The 18,694-nt window shown below is 41.4% G+C and overlaps 1 protein-coding gene across 5 annotated transcripts in view; it reads left to right on the top strand.

Moving 5' to 3' along the window:
* The first annotated feature begins 715 nt into the window (after positions 1-715).
* The window catches only part of LOC122553908 (short transient receptor potential channel 6-like), a 120,773-nt gene continuing 102,794 nt past the window's right edge, over positions 716-18,694 (top strand). For 3 of the 5 annotated variants that reach the window (XM_043698416.1, XM_043698415.1, XM_043698412.1), the window contains exon 1: positions 716-977. In XM_043698416.1, the coding sequence (XP_043554351.1) occupies positions 847-977 (131 nt within the window). In that variant the 5' untranslated portion in view covers positions 716-846. The remainder of the gene's footprint in view (positions 978-18,694) is intronic. The other 2 variants (XM_043698414.1, XM_043698413.1) reach the window with 1 other exon arrangement.

Below are 18,694 nucleotides of genomic sequence, written 5' to 3'. Positions count from 1 at the left end.
AGTTAATGTCTTGGGTCCAGTTTGTTTTGGGGGACGGTTGCTGCACTGGAACATTAACTCTGATTTCTCTCTAAAGATGCTGCCAAACCTGCGGAGTTTTTCCTGCAATTGCTATTGTATTAGGTGATCATATCCCTGTGTAGTGAGATCTAGAGGAGTCTAGTTGGGATGTGTCTGGTATTGCAGTGCACTGATCTGGCTGGACGGCATACTTAGACAGCAATGAAAGGTTAGCCACTGGGCACTTCGAGAAGATTAACCTTTCCTTTTAGGAGCTGGTGGGAACACTGGGAGAGTCTGTTCCATCCAGTAGCTGTTTCAGTATTCGTGTTAAACGCAGAAGATGGGAGTGTACAGCTTTGACCTGTCACTGAGCCGAGCTCTGACACAGGGTTCACTAACTATTTGTACCAGAGGTGTTTCCAGTAGCATGGGAATATACAAAGGAAATGCCGTGCTGTAGTGTACATTTACCATATTACAGTTTGATACTCCTTACAGTTCCGCGGAGAATCAGGATCGGGAGAGATGAATTTGTTAAATGTTTGATTAATGAAGACCGCAGAATTAATGAAGAACCTGGCTGGTTTATTTCTGTTGTCTGTAGGCTCCTGTTAAACACTGACGATCCACACAGAGCTGCCCTGTTGCTGTGATCTCCACACTGTCTGTCACTTAATTTGGCTAGCGCCTGGTCCCTCCAGCTCCAGCCGCTCAGAGAAGTAGGTGGTAAACCTGACGCATCGGAAGCGTCACTTGAAGGGAGGCGGTTTTTGGTCTGAAGTGACCTGGTATCCCAGTTTACAGGCAATCCCGTGATTGGAATGGGAGCAGTGTGGAGCAGTGATGATGAGTGAAGGGAAGAGGCAGCTGGCTGCGAGGAATTCCGTGCCCACAGCAGCAAAGGAAGGCTCTATCCCAATGAAGAGGCTCAGCAGCAGGGAACCGTACACCCCTGGGTATGGGCACTACTGCTCGTAAGTAACCCACGCAGACCCACTCCCCTACCCTAATACTGTAAATTTCCCCTAATCACAGCTCGAGATTAGAGTGGTGCTGGAAAAGCACAGCAGGGTCAGGCAGAGCCCACAGCACAGCTCCCCAGCGGTTCTCTCAATGACACCTCCCTGCTGCTCAGTGCTACTCAAGGTGGAATTGTGTGTGGATCCGTTCATACATTTAATACTTAAGGAAATCACTGGAAAGTTGCTCATTGTTGTTGTGGGGTGTCAGTGATTTTGTGGTTGTCTTTAGAATGTGACTTCTATGGACGGTATTTGAAATACTGACTGATATTTATGTTGCTGTATGGTGAGCATGTGGCTCCGTTATATCAGTAACAGCGCGTTTAAATATTGGGGAACTGACAGATCCGTAAAGACAGCGGAATTTACAGAGTTCACCTTCCCCCGCGGAGTTCACTGTTTCACAAACACTCTCTCTCTCTCTCCATGCCGCTATCTTTTTGTTTAACCTACACCAGGTTATAGTCCAACAAGTTTAATTGGAAGCACACTAGCTTTCGGAGCGACGCTCCTTCATCAGGTGATTGTGGAGGGCTCGATCATAACACAGAATTTATAGCAAAAATTTGCAGTGTGATGTAACTGAAATTATACATTGAAAAATTGATTGTCTGTTTAGATAGATTCTAATCTAAAAAGTGAGATAACAGAGTTATCTCACTGATGACCTAAACATCAGGTCATAGACAGAGAACACAGGGGGCTAACACCTTCAACATATTATCTAGCTATCACCATTGTTAACAGCTCACCCGAGAATGCAACTTTTAAAAAAAGGGTTTTGTGATTTACACATGAAAGAAGTGAAACTATCACTGTATTCTAACAGATGAAAGGCTTAACAATCAAATTTTCAATGTATAATTTCAGTTACATCACACTGCAAATTTTTGCTCTAAATTCTGTGTTACGATCGAGCCCTCCACAATCACCTGATGAAGGAGCGTCACTCCGAAAGCTAGTGTGCTTCCAATTAAACTTGTTGGATTATAACCTGATATTGTGTGATTTTTAACTTTGTACACTCCAGTCCAACACCGGCATCTCCAAATCATAGTCCAACAGGTTTATTTGAGTCAAGATTAGAGTGGTGCTGCAAAAGCACAGCAGGTCAGGCAGCCCCCGAGGTTTATTTGATATCCGCAGCTTTCGGAGTTGTCTCAGTCCTGACCTTGTACTCCCACCACCCAGCCCAAGCCCGGCACCTCCTCACCTTCGTTTAAACTCAGCGACAGTCACTTGCCGCTGGGAACCTTCAACACCAAACGTCTGTTATTTCTGACACCTCCACCTTGAAGTTTAACAGATTGGTCGATAAAGTTTACGGTGGAGGTGGCTGATAGTTTCACGAAGATCATCTGGATTATTTTGGAAGGAAGGCTATTTTTGTCAGTTACAGAAAGGATTATAGAATCCTGTTCTTCTATTCTGAACTTATTCTGCATTTGACACTTATTTCAATGGACTGAGTTACAGGGAGAGGTTGGACAAGCTAGGACTTTTTCTTTAGAGTGTAGGAGACTGAGGGGGGATCTTATAGAGGTGTATAAGATCATGAGAGGCATGGATAGGGTGAACACACTTAGTCTTTTTCCCAGGGTTGGGGAATCGAGGACTAGAGGGCATCAGTTTAAGGTCAGAGGGAAAAGAACAGAAGGGAACCTGAGGGGTAATCTTTTTACACAGAGGGTGGTACACATATGGAATGAGCTGCCAGCAGAAGTGATTGAGGCGGGTACATTAACCACATTTAAAATGCATTTGGACAAATACATGGATAGGGAAGGGTTAGAAGGATGTGGGCCAAGGGCAGGGAAATGGATTTAGTGTGGATGGACAGTTTGGTCGGCATGGACCAGTTTGGGCCGAAGGGTCTGCCTCCATGCTATAGGACTCTCGACGCTAAAGGTTACCATTCTAGATTTTTGACCTGCAGAAAGTTGGTCCTAGCTGCTCGTGACTAGAGTTTAATAGCTTCCTGGCTGTATTGTTATGTCCAGCGACTGGGTGATCCCCGGGCAGAATAAAGGCCAATTCACACATTTCTGCAGCAATTTAAATTGGAATACTCAAAGTTCTTTTTTCTGCAATAGTACAAGTTCACATGGAAAAGGGGAATGCTTTCCTGTGCCTCTCTATGGCTTAGTCTAGGGACATGATCATCTGCCTCCAAATGTAACACTTTATGAAACACTGCAATAAACCTGAAAACAAAAAATCACAGGTCAGGCAGGGTGGATGGAGAGAAAGCAAACTAACGATTTGAATCTAGACGACCCTTCCAGCATCTGCAGTAACTTGCTTCTACACTGCAATAATTGTGCATTTGCCCGAGAGCTGTTAAAGATCTCCTTCTTACTGCTACTCAAAGAACCTAAACACAACTGTGTCTGGGTAATAAACCGTTCCGGATAGGACTTGATCAAATATGGGGATGGCTCAGAGCTAAGTAAGGTGATTGGGGTTTAAATGTGCTTTTGCAAAGCAATACGCTCTGTCTCTAAGACTGGCAATGTGGCACTCATTCAAGAAAGGATAGTTTCACTGAGGGATACTATTGGAATCAATTCTGAGGGACAGAATTAATCTGCATTTGGAGAGGCAGGGGTTAATCCAGAACGGTCAGCATAGTTTTGTTAGGGGCAGGTCATGTCTGACCAAGTTGACTGAACTTTTCAAAGAGGTGGCCAGGTGTGTAGATGAGACCAATGCTTTTGATGTATTCATCTTAGACTTTAGCAAGACCTTTATAAGGTCTTGCATGGGACGCTATTAGCAAAGGTAAGATCCAAGGAAATCTGACAATTTGGATCTGCGATTGGCTGAGTGGCAGGAAACAGTGGGTGATGCTTAATGGGTGTTTCAGGTTTTTTTAACTGCAAGTCTGTGACTCACAAGGATCAGTGTTGGGACCCTTAATCTTATGTGCTTTATGTAAATCATTTCGACTTGAATGCAGGAAGGTTGATTTGTTTGTAAACCATACAAAAATTAGTCGGGGTGGTAAATAGTGAGGAGGATAGCCTTAGATTAAAGTGAAAATATACAGGCTGGTCAGATGGATGTATCAGTGGCAAATGGAATTCAATTTGGATAATTGTGAGGCGATGCACTTGGGTGGGACAAACAAGGTGAGGGAATATGTGATGAACAGTAGTACCCTAAAAAGCACCGACAATCAGAGGCACTTTGGTGTGCATGTACACTGGTCCCTTAAGGTGTCAGGGCAGGCGGATGGAGTGATGAAGAAGGCATAGGGGATATTGGCCTTTATTAATCAAGGTATAAGATCAGGGAGAAGATGCTGGAACTGTAGAAAATGTTGGTTAGGCCATTATCTGGGAATTGTGTGCAGTTCTGAACTGAAGAAGATGCAGTGGAGGTTACCAGATTTTATTGTCATGTGTACTGAAGTACAGGAGTATAGTGACAAGTGACTAATGCCCCATCGTAGGTACAAAGGTCCCAAGGTTAAAAAAAAACTCAGTTACAAAGTAATAAAAGAAGCAAAGTTTAAAATGTTAAGCATTACAGTCTCTCATTGAATAAGTAGTAAAGTAAATAAATAAGGTAATTGTAAACACTAAAATCCTTCTTTATGTACATTAGAAAAATAAAGTTATAAGTTAAACAGTCTTTGACTGCTTGTTGGTGCCCCAATTTCCTCTGCTTAGCTTGTTCTCCGGGAGACTGTTCTTGATGCTACTGCAGATACCAGGGGACCACCCTCACCACTCGCTCTCCCTCATATGGCCGTGATGCTATCGGTGCGGAAGCTTCCTCCCATGATCTCCTATCTCTGGAACATTCCCAGCTGGCCTCACTCACTGCTGTCTGTCCCTTGGGATGCCAGACCGAGAGATCATCACCGGCCACTGAAAGACTCCCACGACTGGCCGGGAGGATGGCTCACTGTGTCCACGCTGAGGCTGGGTGAAGAAAGAGGAACACAAAAAGGAAAGAGAGAGAATGGGCAGAGAGGACAAGCTCTAACTGAAGCCATCTGCTCTGCCACTTGGAAAAATGCTTGGGCTGGTGAATTGTAACTATGAAGAGAGACTGGAACTGGGATTGTTTTCCTTCGAGCAAAACAGTGGAGGGAGAGAGGGGCATAGGCAGGAAGGAACTTTCCACTTTGATGGAGGCATCAATGACCAGGGAACATTGCCTCTCAACCTTCTACCAGTTAAAATCAATGTGAGAAAAAACATTTTCACTCAGAACGTGGTGGCAGTCTGGAAGTTACTGCCTGTAGAGGATGGAAGAGACAGAAACCCTCAATATTTAAGAATTATTTAGCTGTGTACTTGTGATGCCAAGACATACATGACTATATGCCAAGTGCAGGAAAATGGATTACAGTAGTTAGATACCAAAACAGGAATTGATGGAAAAATTCAGCAGGTCTGGCAGCATCCGTGGAGAGAAATCAGAGTTAATGTTTGGGTTAAGTGACCTGAAACGTTAACCCTGATTTCTCTCCACAGATGCTGCCAGACCTGCTGAGCTTTTCCAGCAATTCCTATTTTATTTTCTCTGACTTCCAGCAGCCACAGTTCCTTTAGTTTTGTTTAGAATATTTGGTGGTTGTTTTGTCTGACAGGATGTTTTGGGCCAGACTCTGACTCTAACCAGATTTTCTTCATCAAATAAATATTCATGTCCATTATTCTAGTGAAAAATCATTTCCACTTATTTCAATTATTGCTGGTCACTGATTTTAAACTCCAGGTCACTCGCTGTTTCACCATTCTAATTACATTTACTATGGTTAAATATGAAGTGTTCCTTGATCCACTTTCTCCATTTTTGACTTGATAGTGAAAGAGTGTCGAAGTTGAAGAAATATTTATTGTGACACAGGAACATGTCTTGCCATGTAATGTAGTAAGACTGAGTCTTGCTTGGTCAGATCTCAATAAGGGGAAATGCATTAGTAAAAATGATTTTTATATGCAAACTATACCTAGAAATTTCAAATAATTATGTTGGAATTTTCTAGAATCATCTTTTGCTTCTCCTACAAAGTGGCATCCTGTTTTCAGGAGGTCCTCCTTTCCTGTTTTCCTGATGCATACTTCTACCTGATGTTGGGATCTGGGAGTGAGGACATCTGATTGTGTATTGCTCCCAGAGCTTTATCTACTCTTTTTCTTTATTTGTTTTTCTATCTGTTCCTGTGCCTTGGGCAATCTCCACCACCGGATCTCTGTTATTCCCTTAAGTCTAGCCTCCATTAAGACTAAGAGCAGCAGGCCCATGATCACTAATTAATGTTGGCCTGTGCATTCTTCACCAGGAATAACCTTGTTGGTTACAGAATTCCAATCACTTGTCTACCACTTGGGACTCTCTCTGCCTCCGTTTTGGTTGATAAGGTGGTGAGATTTTATTGCCAAAGCTGTTCATTGCTGCAAGGTCAAATGCAATGACAACATCCAGAATATTCAAACCCTGTTGGTGTGTAGTTCCCATGCTGTGTACTTTCTTCTCGCCTGATCTGGCCACTCCAAGGTGACCATTGAGATCTTCAGTACAATGATTGTTTTCTGATGGTCATTTTGGCAGAGGAGTTCTTCCATGGTCCTCTAGAAGCTCTCTATCACCTCCTCCAGGTAGCTGACTTAGGTGTGTAGAGGTAGAGGCAGCTCCACATATTGCTGCTGTAGACGATGTTCTAACCAGCTCTTAGCTTCATGGCATGCCCTCCTGTTGACCTTGTCTCTTGAATGCGGCAAACATGGCTCTTCCTCCTTTCCATCAGGTCTACCAGCTCACTGGATCTCCTGGACGTGTGACAGAGACTAGTAAAAGTCCTTATTTCACTGTGTACATTTGAATCATAGAATCCCTACAGTATGGAAGCAGGCAATTCAGTCCATCAAATCCACCCCAGCCTACCCCACCCAGACCCAGCCCCCTAACCCATCCCTGTATTTCCCATGGCTAACCTGCACATCTTTGGACTGTGGGAGGAAACCGGAGCAACCAGAGGAAACCCACACATACACTGTGAGGACATGCAAACCCCTCACCAAAGGGTGGAATTGAACCCGGGTCCCTGGTGCTGTGAGGTAGCAGTGCTAACCAATGTGGCACCTATTTATAGGTTTGTGTAATGCTAATAGATTTCTGTTTATTTACAATCCAGCAAAGTAAATAATCTGGCTTCATGGTTTGTTAGTCACTTCCAGATCGTGTTCTCGTTACACTTAAATAAAAACATTCGCAGCTGAGAAAGGAGCTTTGGGTTTCAGCTTTTAATTAGAGTGGTGTAGTCCTGTGAAGTCTTTGTAATAAAATAGCTTTGGTGACCATGTTCCTGAGAAGGAGAGGATATAGAGTGAACATAAGGCACCTTAGAGTAACCCAGAAACGTAGGAGAAAACCACAAAGTGGTTACATGTAACTGTACTTATAAGCCTGTGTATGATGGTTTCTTCCCAGAGCTACCTGTATTATGATCCAAAAGTTTAAGTCACAAGTGACGTAAACCTGCTGAGGTATTAGACACCTTCAGTGATGTTTTGGGTACTATACCGGAGTTATGTTTTGGATACTATACTAATGTTGGTTCTTTGTAATTTTATATAAGTAGTGCTTTGGGATTAATGAGACGAGGAGAAAGTGAGGACTGCAAATGCTGGAGAGTCAGAGTCGAAAAATGTGGGCTGGAAAAGCAAGTTAGGCAGCTTCTGAGGAGCAGGAGAGTTGACATTTTGGGCATAAGCCCTTCATCATTCCTGCTCCTTGGATGCTGCCTGACCTGCTGTGCTTTTTCAGCACCACACTTTTCAACTTTGGGATTAATAGGATTATACGCTGTGTATTTAATCACCTTTGAATTGATGTTGTCAGTAAATGTTTGGTTCATTCTACTTTCTCCCTTTTTTTAGTAAACTGTTGTTAAAACAATGTCAGTAACAGCTTATGTTTCAGTGAGAGATCACTGCATTTAAGCTAAAGTAAATCAAAATATGATCTATTAAGCCAGGTTCTTGTCTGGGATTGAATATTTCGGGTAAGGACATCAGCTGGGATCAGAACACCGTTTTCCTAGCAATGCATTCTTACCACCAGAGTCTTGCCCTGATGCTGTTCGACATGTATAGAGTAGATTCTGAAATATGGTAAACATCACATTACTGAATTATCTTAATCTAATCCATTTCACAATATGAATGAAGACATAGTCCTTTAAAACTTTTACTTGGCTGTTATTGAAAGTAGTTAAATAAAAGGTAAAATCTTTAACCTAATTCAATTGCAATGTGATATAATAACATTTTAGCATTATTTCCTTGCAGCAACTCTACCAATCCACTTGAGCCATCGCACTTTCATATTTCATAGAATCACTACTGAGTGGAGACAGGCCCTTTGGCCTAATGAGTACACACTGAGCCCTCCAAAGAGTAAACCCCTCAGACCCATTCCCCTACCCTATATTTACCCCTGACTAATGCACCTAACCTATACATCTCTGAACACTATGGGCAATTTGCCAAGGCCAATTCACCTGACCTGTATATCTTTGGATTGTGGGAGGAAACCAGAGCACCCGGAGGAAACCCACACAGACACGGGGAGCATGTGCAGACTCCACACAGACAGTTACCCGAAGCTGGAATCGAACCCAGGTCCCTGGTGCAATGAGGCAGCAGTGCTAACCATTGAGTCATCGTGCTGCCTTTATTGATTCATAGTAGTCAGCTGTGCTCCAAAGCAATCCATATGTTGCAAATCTTGTTCAAGTAGCATTTACATGCAAGATGCAATTACTACACAACTCTGGTTAGAATAATTAATCCACAATGATCAATATTGATCAAAATTAAGTAACAGTAATTGTAGAGTCATAGAGTCACAGAGATGTACAGCACGGAAACAGACCCAATCTAGTCCCACCTGCCAGCACCTGGCTCATATCCCTCCAAACCCTTCCTATTCATATACTCATCCAAATGCCTCTTAAATGTTGCAATTGTACCAGCTTCCACCACTTCCTCTGGCAGCTCATTCCATACATGTACCAGCCTCTGCATGAAAAAGTTGCCCCTTAGGTCTCTTTTATATCTTTCCCCTCTCACCTTAAACCTATGCCCGCTAGTTCTGGACTCCCTGGCCCCAGGGAAAAGACTTTGTCTATTTATCCTATCCATGCCTCTCATGATTTTGTTAAACTCTACAAGGTCACCCCTCAGCCTCTGACGCTCCAGGGAAAACAGCCCCAGCCTATTCAACCTCTCCCCATAGCTCAAATCCTTCCAACCCTGGCAACATCCTTTGTAAATCTTCTCTGAACTCTTTCAAGTTTTACAACATCTTTCTGTTAGGAAGGAGACCAGAATTGCACGCAATATTCCAACAGTGGCCTAACCAATGTCCTTAATGGCTAAGCTCATGGGTTTACTGTAGCCCAATGATATTTAGACTTTGGATTATCTGGTTGTTTTTGGCTGCTTTTCCCATTAATGTTATGACAAAATATTAGCTACGTGCCAACATTTTTAACAATAAAAAAAAACACGATTTAGAGGAGACCTCAGAATGGATCCTGACCTTACTCCTCCTAACTTATCAGACTTGTCTAAAACTCTCTTCTTATATTTAATAATAGGCATATTAGATTAGATTAGATTGCTTATCTTTGAAGTTCTGCTGAGAAGACTGATGAAACACATTAATGCTAAATGAGAATAACTTTATAGAAAAAATTACATCATCTGGCAAGACATGACCTGCCTTACCAATAGTGAACAATCCAAATAAGCAGATGTTTGAATGATACATGAAACTGACCATTGGTGCACACCTTTGTGTCAGTACATTTCAAGCAAATATTATATTGTATATAATTTATTACATGTTGTCACAAGTTTCTAAACAGGATTATGAATTTATATCTGGTTTGTTTCAACTAATCAGATTTCAGTGACTGAAGACTTTGTGTTTTACTCCTAAAACAGGCCTCCAACTAGAAACAGGGTTCGAGATTACAGTTGAGATTAAATTTAATCGGAAGTAGAAACACTATTAAGACAAATGTTTCTGCTTAATGGTGATATTTTAAAAATCAGCTTTGCAGTGAACATTGTCCAACAGAGTAATTGCCTGGGGACAAAACACTTAAGATCTTTTTAAGGCCAGAATGCACAGGGTAACCTTTCCTGAGTTACTCAAAATATCTGTCTAAGAAAACACGATCAAAGAAAGTGCATTATGCACGAGGGAAATGCAGCACTTGTGTGTGATGACCCATAACAAGAAGCTTCTTTTCCAGACTCAGTCAGTGTCTTCAGTCTGAACTACAGTCGGCATGTGTTAATTGTTCTGGTTGTTTCTGATTCTAGCACCAAAGGTCAGCCAAAGTTCCCTCTTCTGATGCCTATTTGTGAAGACATTGTGTTAGGTGACGATCAGGCTTAGCTATGGTATTCCGCCCCCAATACTGACACTTGCAGTCTAGATCGAGACAGACAGCGAGACTGGGTGAGGTATGGAATGGAAACTGGGCGCTGTTATCCTGAACACAAGTGCCAGCCTTCTGGGAAGAAAGGAAGAAAATTGTAAAGAGGGAAAAACAGAAAAAAAGATTCCATAATATGGAAACAATAACAACAACACAAATAAACAGACAATAACTGCTGAGTGAAAATCATTGCCTGGATTTTTAAACAAATCCAGGGTTGGTGTGGACCTAATGGCCAAATGGCTTGCTTCCACGTTGCAGGGATTTTATGATTTCTCTGAAAAGAATAGTTTGAAGTGCTGTCAGTTGAAAGTGGAATCTTCAGTCAAGTAATCAATTCATTGTATTGAGTGATTGTTTTCTGTGCGTTAGGACAGGCTTGTTTTAGCTGCTGGATATCACAGGATGATTTACTGCACTGATCTACTTCAAGTTAGTTAAAAATGGAAATGAAACAAACAACTGGATGTTGCCTGGTGATGTGTTTCTGTAGTCTGAAGAGCAGGTTTTAAATTATATGAAAAGGTTTCCCATTGCATTTTATCATTGACTCGAATGTATATTGCATTTTACTTGTAATCTGTTTGTACCACTGTGATTAAATTGAAACACCATCATATCCCACGGGAGACAAACTGGCTGAATTGTTACTCTTACAAATGGGTGGAATGGGTAAGAGGTATGAGGTCACAGGTTAATGGAAAGCCAGCCTGTCTTTGATCTGCTGTTTGAGCTGAGGATTGATGATCAATATGTTCACGTGGCATTGTCTGACCATTTAATTATGATAATGGAGCTAGCACTTCACAAGTGCATTCGATTTATTTTCTGATCATTTGGGTTTCGAGACCTCGGTGAAAGGAACTGAATATATTGAGTTAAAAATCACACACCAAGTTATAGTCCAACAGGTTTAATTGGAAGCACACTAGCTTTCGGAGTGACGCTCCTTCATCAGGTGATAGTGGAGGGCTCCTGATGGAGCGTCACTCCGAAAGCTAGTGTGCTTCCAATTAAACCTGTTGGACTATAACCTGGTGTTGTGTGATTTTTAACCTTGTACACCCCAGTCCAACACCGGCATCTCCAAATCATGAACATATTGAGTGTATTGTTAATGCCTTTCCCAGCAGTATTTATGTTCAGGGAGAGGGTAGGAACCTTTTCTCTCAGTACAACAGACTGTCCAAGAATTGGCATTAACTGTTTGCTCACCTCTAACCCTGCCCCGACCCTCCCTAATCATCACTGGATTTCCCAATACCAGCGAACCATTGTCCCTGCAAGCAGGAACACAGTCAGAGCCGAGTCTGTTTCCAGCATTCGGGATCATCCCCCATCCTTCATTAGAACCACTCTGTCTGTAGCTGCAACTAAACCTGTACTACTGCCATCTCCTTAACCTGACAAAGCTCCAGACTCTTAATCAGTTTGCCTGGGACAGGAAACAGACAGGGGAAGAAAAGAAAATATAATGACATCTTTTAAATAATGTCACTGAACAACCTCCTCCTGGTTTGCCCTAATCTCAAAATACCTTCCTGCTCCCCTACATAGAATGCTTCACCAAATTAACATCCACATGACTGGTCATACCGTCACAGAGTCACAGAGATCTACAGCATGGAAACTGACCCTTTGTTCCAACTCATCCATGCCAACCAGATATCCTAAACTAATCTAGTCCCATTTGCCAGCACTTGGACCATATCCCTCTAAACCCTTCCTATTTATATACCCATCCAGATGTCTTTTAAATGTTATAATTATACTAGCCTTCACCGCTTCCTCTGGCAGCTCATTCCATACACATACCACCCTTTGCATGTAAATTTGCCCCTTAGGTCCCTTTTAAATCTCCTCCCTCTCACCCTTAACCTATGCCCTCTAGTTCTGGACACCCCCACCCCAGCGAAAATACCTTGTCTATTTGCCCTTTCCATGTCCCTCATGATTTTATAAGGTCACCCCTCAGCCTCTGACACTCCAGGGAAAGCAGCCCCAGTCTGTTCAGCCTCTCCCTATAGCTCAAATCCTCGAACCCTGGCAATATCCATGTAAATCTTTTCTGAACCCTTTTCAAGTTTAACAACGCCCTTCCTACTGCATGCAATAATCCAAAACTGGTCTCACCAATGTCTTTGTGTAAACACAGCATTTTCCACCCAAATTGTCACAGCTTAATTACTTGCCATAGCCAAAAAAAACAGTAGTTAGTTGGGAAGCATCACATCCAACTTTGTACTTTTTCTGATGAATCAGATCTTTATCATTCTAGTTTTAGCTGGAATATCCTGCTTTTGAATGAGTCTAAACACAATTGGAATTTCTTATTCCTTGTTCTGTGTCACACTGGGAGAAAATGTATATAGGTTATTGAGTTATTCTGTACATAGTCACTGTTTTATAAAGCTAAATGTCAAAAGTAATGATGCCCTTTTTTTGGGCAGCTTTGCAGTTTGTAAGCTGGCAATCTTTGACAGACACTTTACCTGTTTTAAGTATTTCTCAATTGCATTTACTGGAATTCTTTAACAGATAAACCCTTGGGGCATCTAACAGTAGGAAATCAACCTTAATATCAACAGAAATAAAGTATTGCAGGGAGAACTATTTCAGGCAGGTTTTTACATAAATACGGTATCTAAATATTAATAATCACTGCAAATCCTTTCTTCATAAATCTTTAACTATCCTCAAAGGCCACCATACTTCTGTATAGAGTTGTAGCTAGAACACGATTCTTGTCCTTTTGCGGATGTCAGTTGGCAGGCGTGAAGTATTCATCATGAAGCCTGATCAAAATTTAAAAACTACCATCTTCCCATCCATCTATTTCAATTAGGAAATGAATTTGTTTGTAATGTTTCTGAGAATTGAAATACATAGTATACACCAATTGGCACAAAGGTTCATTAAGAACACGAGTGATTGTAGCATACTGGGGTTTAGGTTAGCTATGGAAAAGAACATTCTAGAATGAAAACACTCAACTGGAGGAGAACCAATTTCAGGAGGTTGAGAAGAGATTTAACTCTGGGAAATCCAAGTCAAAAATTGGAGGCAAGGCTGAACTCTGAATTGCCTTTAAAGAGGTTTTAGTTCGAGTACAGAGAAGGTACAGATGAGTGAGAAAAGTGGGACAAGAAAAGCAGAAGCTTTCTGGCTGATGGCAGAAAGGACAGTAAGATGCAACAGTTAACAGACATACACAATAGATGTCAGATTAATAATGTAAGTGACATCCAGATTGAAAAAAAAAACATATTCACAGGGAAAGTGGAAAAGGAAATAAGTGAAACAAAGAGAGTGAGAAGAGACCTGCAACTAATAACAAATAGAATCTAGAGGTTTTCAGTTGGCAGTTGATGTAGCAGAAGGTAATAGCAGGAAGCATGTAACCAACAAGTGACCATCAGAGGATTTGCACATCATGTTGGGGGCATGCCTCAGCTACTCACTGAGCACTTTGAATGAGTCTTTATGAAAGATGCTGCTGCTGAAGTCATAATGAGAGAGGAAGGAGTGAAACATTTGAATAGTCTCTGTCGCATTTTCAAACATCACTATCTAAACACACTGCCTACTAATATATCCACAGGATGAATACAGGTCCCGAGAGAAATATGACACTCAGATGTATCGGAAGACAGATAAATATCAGTCATAAACAGACCACAATGACTGGGAGAGGTTCATGATATTCGGAAGTCTGTCTACCAGACCCAGTTTGTTAGTTCATCATTAATCCTCAATGTCAGGTCAACAATGTTTGAGGAGAATGCCCAAATTCTGGAAGGACAAGGGAGTTTGTAAACCATGTGCTTAAATAAACTTCACACAGCGATGAAGTTATTAGGAATAACAAAAGCAATTAAACTCCTGAAAAGATCAAGGAATTGATGCTACCCAAACACGTATTGTTGGAATTGTCCTTTAAGGCTGTTGTAGGTCTTTAAGTTAAAGGAAATCTTGAAAATAAAAATTGTGAGAGATGTAATAGGACAGCTGACTAATTACACATTTACATCATCACATAACAGAATGATTTATTGCATTGGATGAAGACACATTTTTCATTATCAGCCGTAAATGTAAGTTTTACTGATTAAAATTTGTCACTTTGTCCTATTCTTGTAATTTACTTGAAAGTAATGTGTGGATTTATTGTTTCTACTGCCTGAAGTATCTGATACCACTTTAAGGTCACTTTTCTCAGTGGGCTTTGTTTTGGGCTGCATATCTCAAGGTGTTCTTGATAATTCAGATATTAAAAGTGGCCCCTTGGTTTTCTGCTGCATTGTCTTCTGTGTTCGATTGTCCTGATTTTTACCAGGTCCGAGACCTTCTCTATAGTGGTGAAATCTAGAATCTCAAAACCCACCCTGAACCTGGTCTCTCTCTCATTTTACTGGGGAGGAGGAAGGGGGGGGGGGGGGGGGTGGGGGGAAGGGGGTGGAATTGGAGATGCACATATCCTTGGGGGCAGCTGGCCATTTCACCAGCCTCCTCCATTGAAATGAGATAGAATGAAATCCCTAGAGTATTGAGATGAAATCAAGTCAAAGCATGTCTGTTTAGGGCATTTCTTTTGGATAGCCAGGATATGCTGAGAGCTGAGGTAACCCTGAGGGTGTGGTTCCCAGAAACCTTGGGATTGAGAGGGGAGTGAAGTGCCTTTGAGACAGTTAACTATGGAGAAGATTGTACCATTTGTGCACATAGATCCCCTGGAGCTGTTGAATTTGTTGAGGTCTGTCAGCAGTTGTCTAAAAGTGCTAATGTGGGAAGAAGTGTCTAGAAAGCTCAATACATGGCTTACCATTGACCATAAATAGAACAGAATGAACCATATAGCAGCTGTGGCTATGAGTGGGTCAGAGGCTGGGAAATCTGCAGCAAGTGAGTCACCTCCTGACTTCCTAAAGTCTGTTCCAAAATCCACAAAGACTAAGTCAACAGTGTGCTGGAATGTTTTGACCTCATCTGCAATTCTATCCATATTAGCAGCACTGTGGGTGTGGGGATGGGTAATGAATATTGGCCTAGACAGTGATGCCACTATCCCAAGAAGGAATTTAAAAAGTATTCACGCACATGAAAGAAAAGATACATATATGCAGAAAAATCTAACAGGTCTATTGTTTAAATTCCAATGAATACTACACTCTTGAGTAAAAACACTGTCATTTATAACTCTTTAATTTGCCAAATGGGAGTGTTGCTGGCTAGGTCACCATTTATCACCCTTCAGAGGGTATGGTCAGCTGAAGTACTGTAGTCCATTTGGTGTAAGTACATTCACAGAGATATCCCAGACTTTGAGCAGGGACTCTGTGAGAGCTCCAAGTCTCATGTGGCTTGGAGGAAAGCTTGCAGATGGTAGTGTAAGCATATGTCTCCAGCCTTTGCCTTTCTAAATGGTAGTATTTGTGGATTTGGAAGATGGTCTTGAAGTAATCTTGATGAGTTGGCACAGTCCGTTTTGTAAATGGATATTGCCAGTACTGTATATTGGTGGTGAATGGAGTAAATATTGAAGGTGATGAATAGGCTGCTTTGTGCTGGTTGGCATTGAGATGCTTGAGTTTCATTAGACCTGCACTCATCTGGGACACTTAATGATTTATCACCGTAAGGGAAAAGGGTGGTGGGTAGAATTAGGCATTAGTTGCATGTGTTGTCATGGGTGAGGCATTGGGAGTTTGTGGGGGTGGGTGAGACTGAAGGGGGTTGAGTGATGTCAAAGCTGTAGGAATTTATTTTTATTTCTCCCTTTTTCTTCTGGGAAAGGTACGGCAGCGTTTGGAATTGTACAAAGATCAGGATCACTGAGCTGTAATTGCATCCCAACTCCACATTGCTGTTATAGGACAAGGGATTCCACACAGAGACCTGTATTCAGTACTCAGGGTGTCGAATGAGCACAGCCTCCAGTTTTGATTCTAGTTGGAATTAACTGTGTAATTACAAATCTAATTAATTGGTGGTTGCTCTGCATTGGTTAGAGATTTTGATCATTAAATCTGTGACTAAGCGTGGATCTCTTCCAATTTCATTTGGCTGTTTAAGTGCATTCTGAACTTGTTCAATACTGAAATTGAAGTTCAGGAGAGAATTTTGAATTTCAGGGAAGCTATCAAATGTTAGCACTTGGTTTGTAAAGTACAATATACTTGCTGATCTTTATTGACTAAAGCTTGTGTGCTCTGCAGTTTGGTTAATAAAATGTTGCCGTTGAAGCCAGGTAAACACTGACCATGGGAATACCACATTTTATAGTCAGTTCCTTCTTATTGTCTAGCTTCCTGTCATTCCCATTTTCAAAATCATGTTGCATGAAAATGTATGAAGTAAACTCATTAATACCACAATGTTAATTCACCTGCATGACTGTGCACCCAAGGGGTAGGATACGTCTGTTTTGACAAAAGGAGGAGTAGAAACACTTGCAAGTTGAATTTTAATATACATTTATGAGGAAAATCAGCAATATTGCAAGTTACAAGATGAAGAATAATAAAGTCTCATCTCTCTGAAAGTTATAATGTGCAGTGGAAAATAATTGAGGACAGATTACATTAACATCTATATTTATATGTTATCTTGGTTACCTGATAATCAGAATGATTTCTCTGCTTCTTTCCTATGTGTCAGGTCAGTGTATCTTATGAAATAATGCTCATAAATTCAATCCAATCGCATGAAAGGCTGTTTGTTTGCTGATTGTAACAGTGTTTAGACATCATTCACTTTGTACTTTGGCACTGACTGTGGCTTAATTTTGCTCAAAATTGGCAACACCATTTGAGGAATCAGTGGTTGAACAGTATCAGAAATTGGAAACTGTCTCACTGACCTGTCTGCTCTGAGAGAGGAATGGTGGACATTGCATGAACAGATTAAGGAATTTTGCTTTGAAGCTGTTAATAATGTATATAATTTGGGAATGCTTAAAAGACAAGCATTCAGTTTTTCAGTATTCATATCCTTTATGAAGATAGCCACCAGGTATGCTAAATGCATGTATTGAGAGGTTGTCTTTTCATTTGACAAAAGCAATAAGTTTTAAATAGTGTCATTATAAACCAAAAAACAATTAAGATTTTCCATGCAGAGTGCAGAATTGTCTTATCATTATAAAGGTGTCAATGAAAACTTAGTTCAATACGAAAAACTAATTTCTTTCAGCATTGAGAGTGCTTCTTTTTCTTCACTCCTGGGATGTGGGTGTCACTGTTTGGCCAGCATTTACTGCCCAATCCCAGCTGCCCTTGAACTGAATGGTTTCCTCGGCCATTTCAGAGGGAATCGAGAGTCAACGACGTTGCTCTTGACCCAAAGTTGTATTGTGGCCAGGAACTGATTGGCCCTGGTGGAACCCAAACTGGGCGTCACTGAGCAGGTGCTGCTTGACAGCACTATCGATGACACCTTCCATCACTTTATTGTTGATCGAGAGGAGACTAATGTGGCAGTAATTGGCCAGGTTAGATTTGTCATGCTTTTTGTGTACAGCACATCTTAGTAATTTTTCACACTGTTGGATAGATGTCAGTGTTGTAGCTATAATGGAACAGCTTGGCTAGGGGAGTGGCAGCTTTTGGGGCACATGACTTCAGTCCTGTTGCTGGAGACTGGAGGCCTGTGACCAGTGGAGTGCCACAAGGATCAGTACTAGGTCCTCTACTTTTTGTCATTTATATAAATGATTTGGATGTGAGCATAAAAGGTATAATTAGTAAATTTGCAGATGACACCAAAATTGGAGGTGTAGTGGACAGTGAAGAGGGTTACCTCAGACTACAACAGGATCTGGACCAGATGGGCCAATGGGCTGAGAAGTGGCAGATAGAGTTTAATTTAGATAAATGTGAGGTGCTGCATTTTGGGAAAGCAAATCTTAGTAGGACTTATACACTTAATGGTAAGGTCCTAGGGAGTGTGGCTGAACAAAGAGATCTTGGAGTGCAGGTTCATTGCTCCTTGAAAGTGGAGTCGCAGGTAGATAGGATAGTGAAGAAGGCGTTTGGTATGCTTTCCTTTATTGGTCAGAGTAATGAGTACAGGAGTTGGGAGATCATGTTGAGGCTGTACAGGACATTGGTCAGGCCACTGTTGGAATATTGCGTGCAACTCTGGTCTCCTTCCTATTGGAAAGATGTTGTGAAACTTGAAAGGATTCAGAAAAGATTTA

This window comes from Chiloscyllium plagiosum, chromosome 10 (assembly GCF_004010195.1).
Source record: "Chiloscyllium plagiosum isolate BGI_BamShark_2017 chromosome 10, ASM401019v2, whole genome shotgun sequence".
In the NCBI taxonomy this organism is placed as follows: Eukaryota; Metazoa; Chordata; class Chondrichthyes; order Orectolobiformes; family Hemiscylliidae; genus Chiloscyllium; species Chiloscyllium plagiosum.
This window is presented reverse-complemented; position numbering and strand designations above follow the sequence as displayed.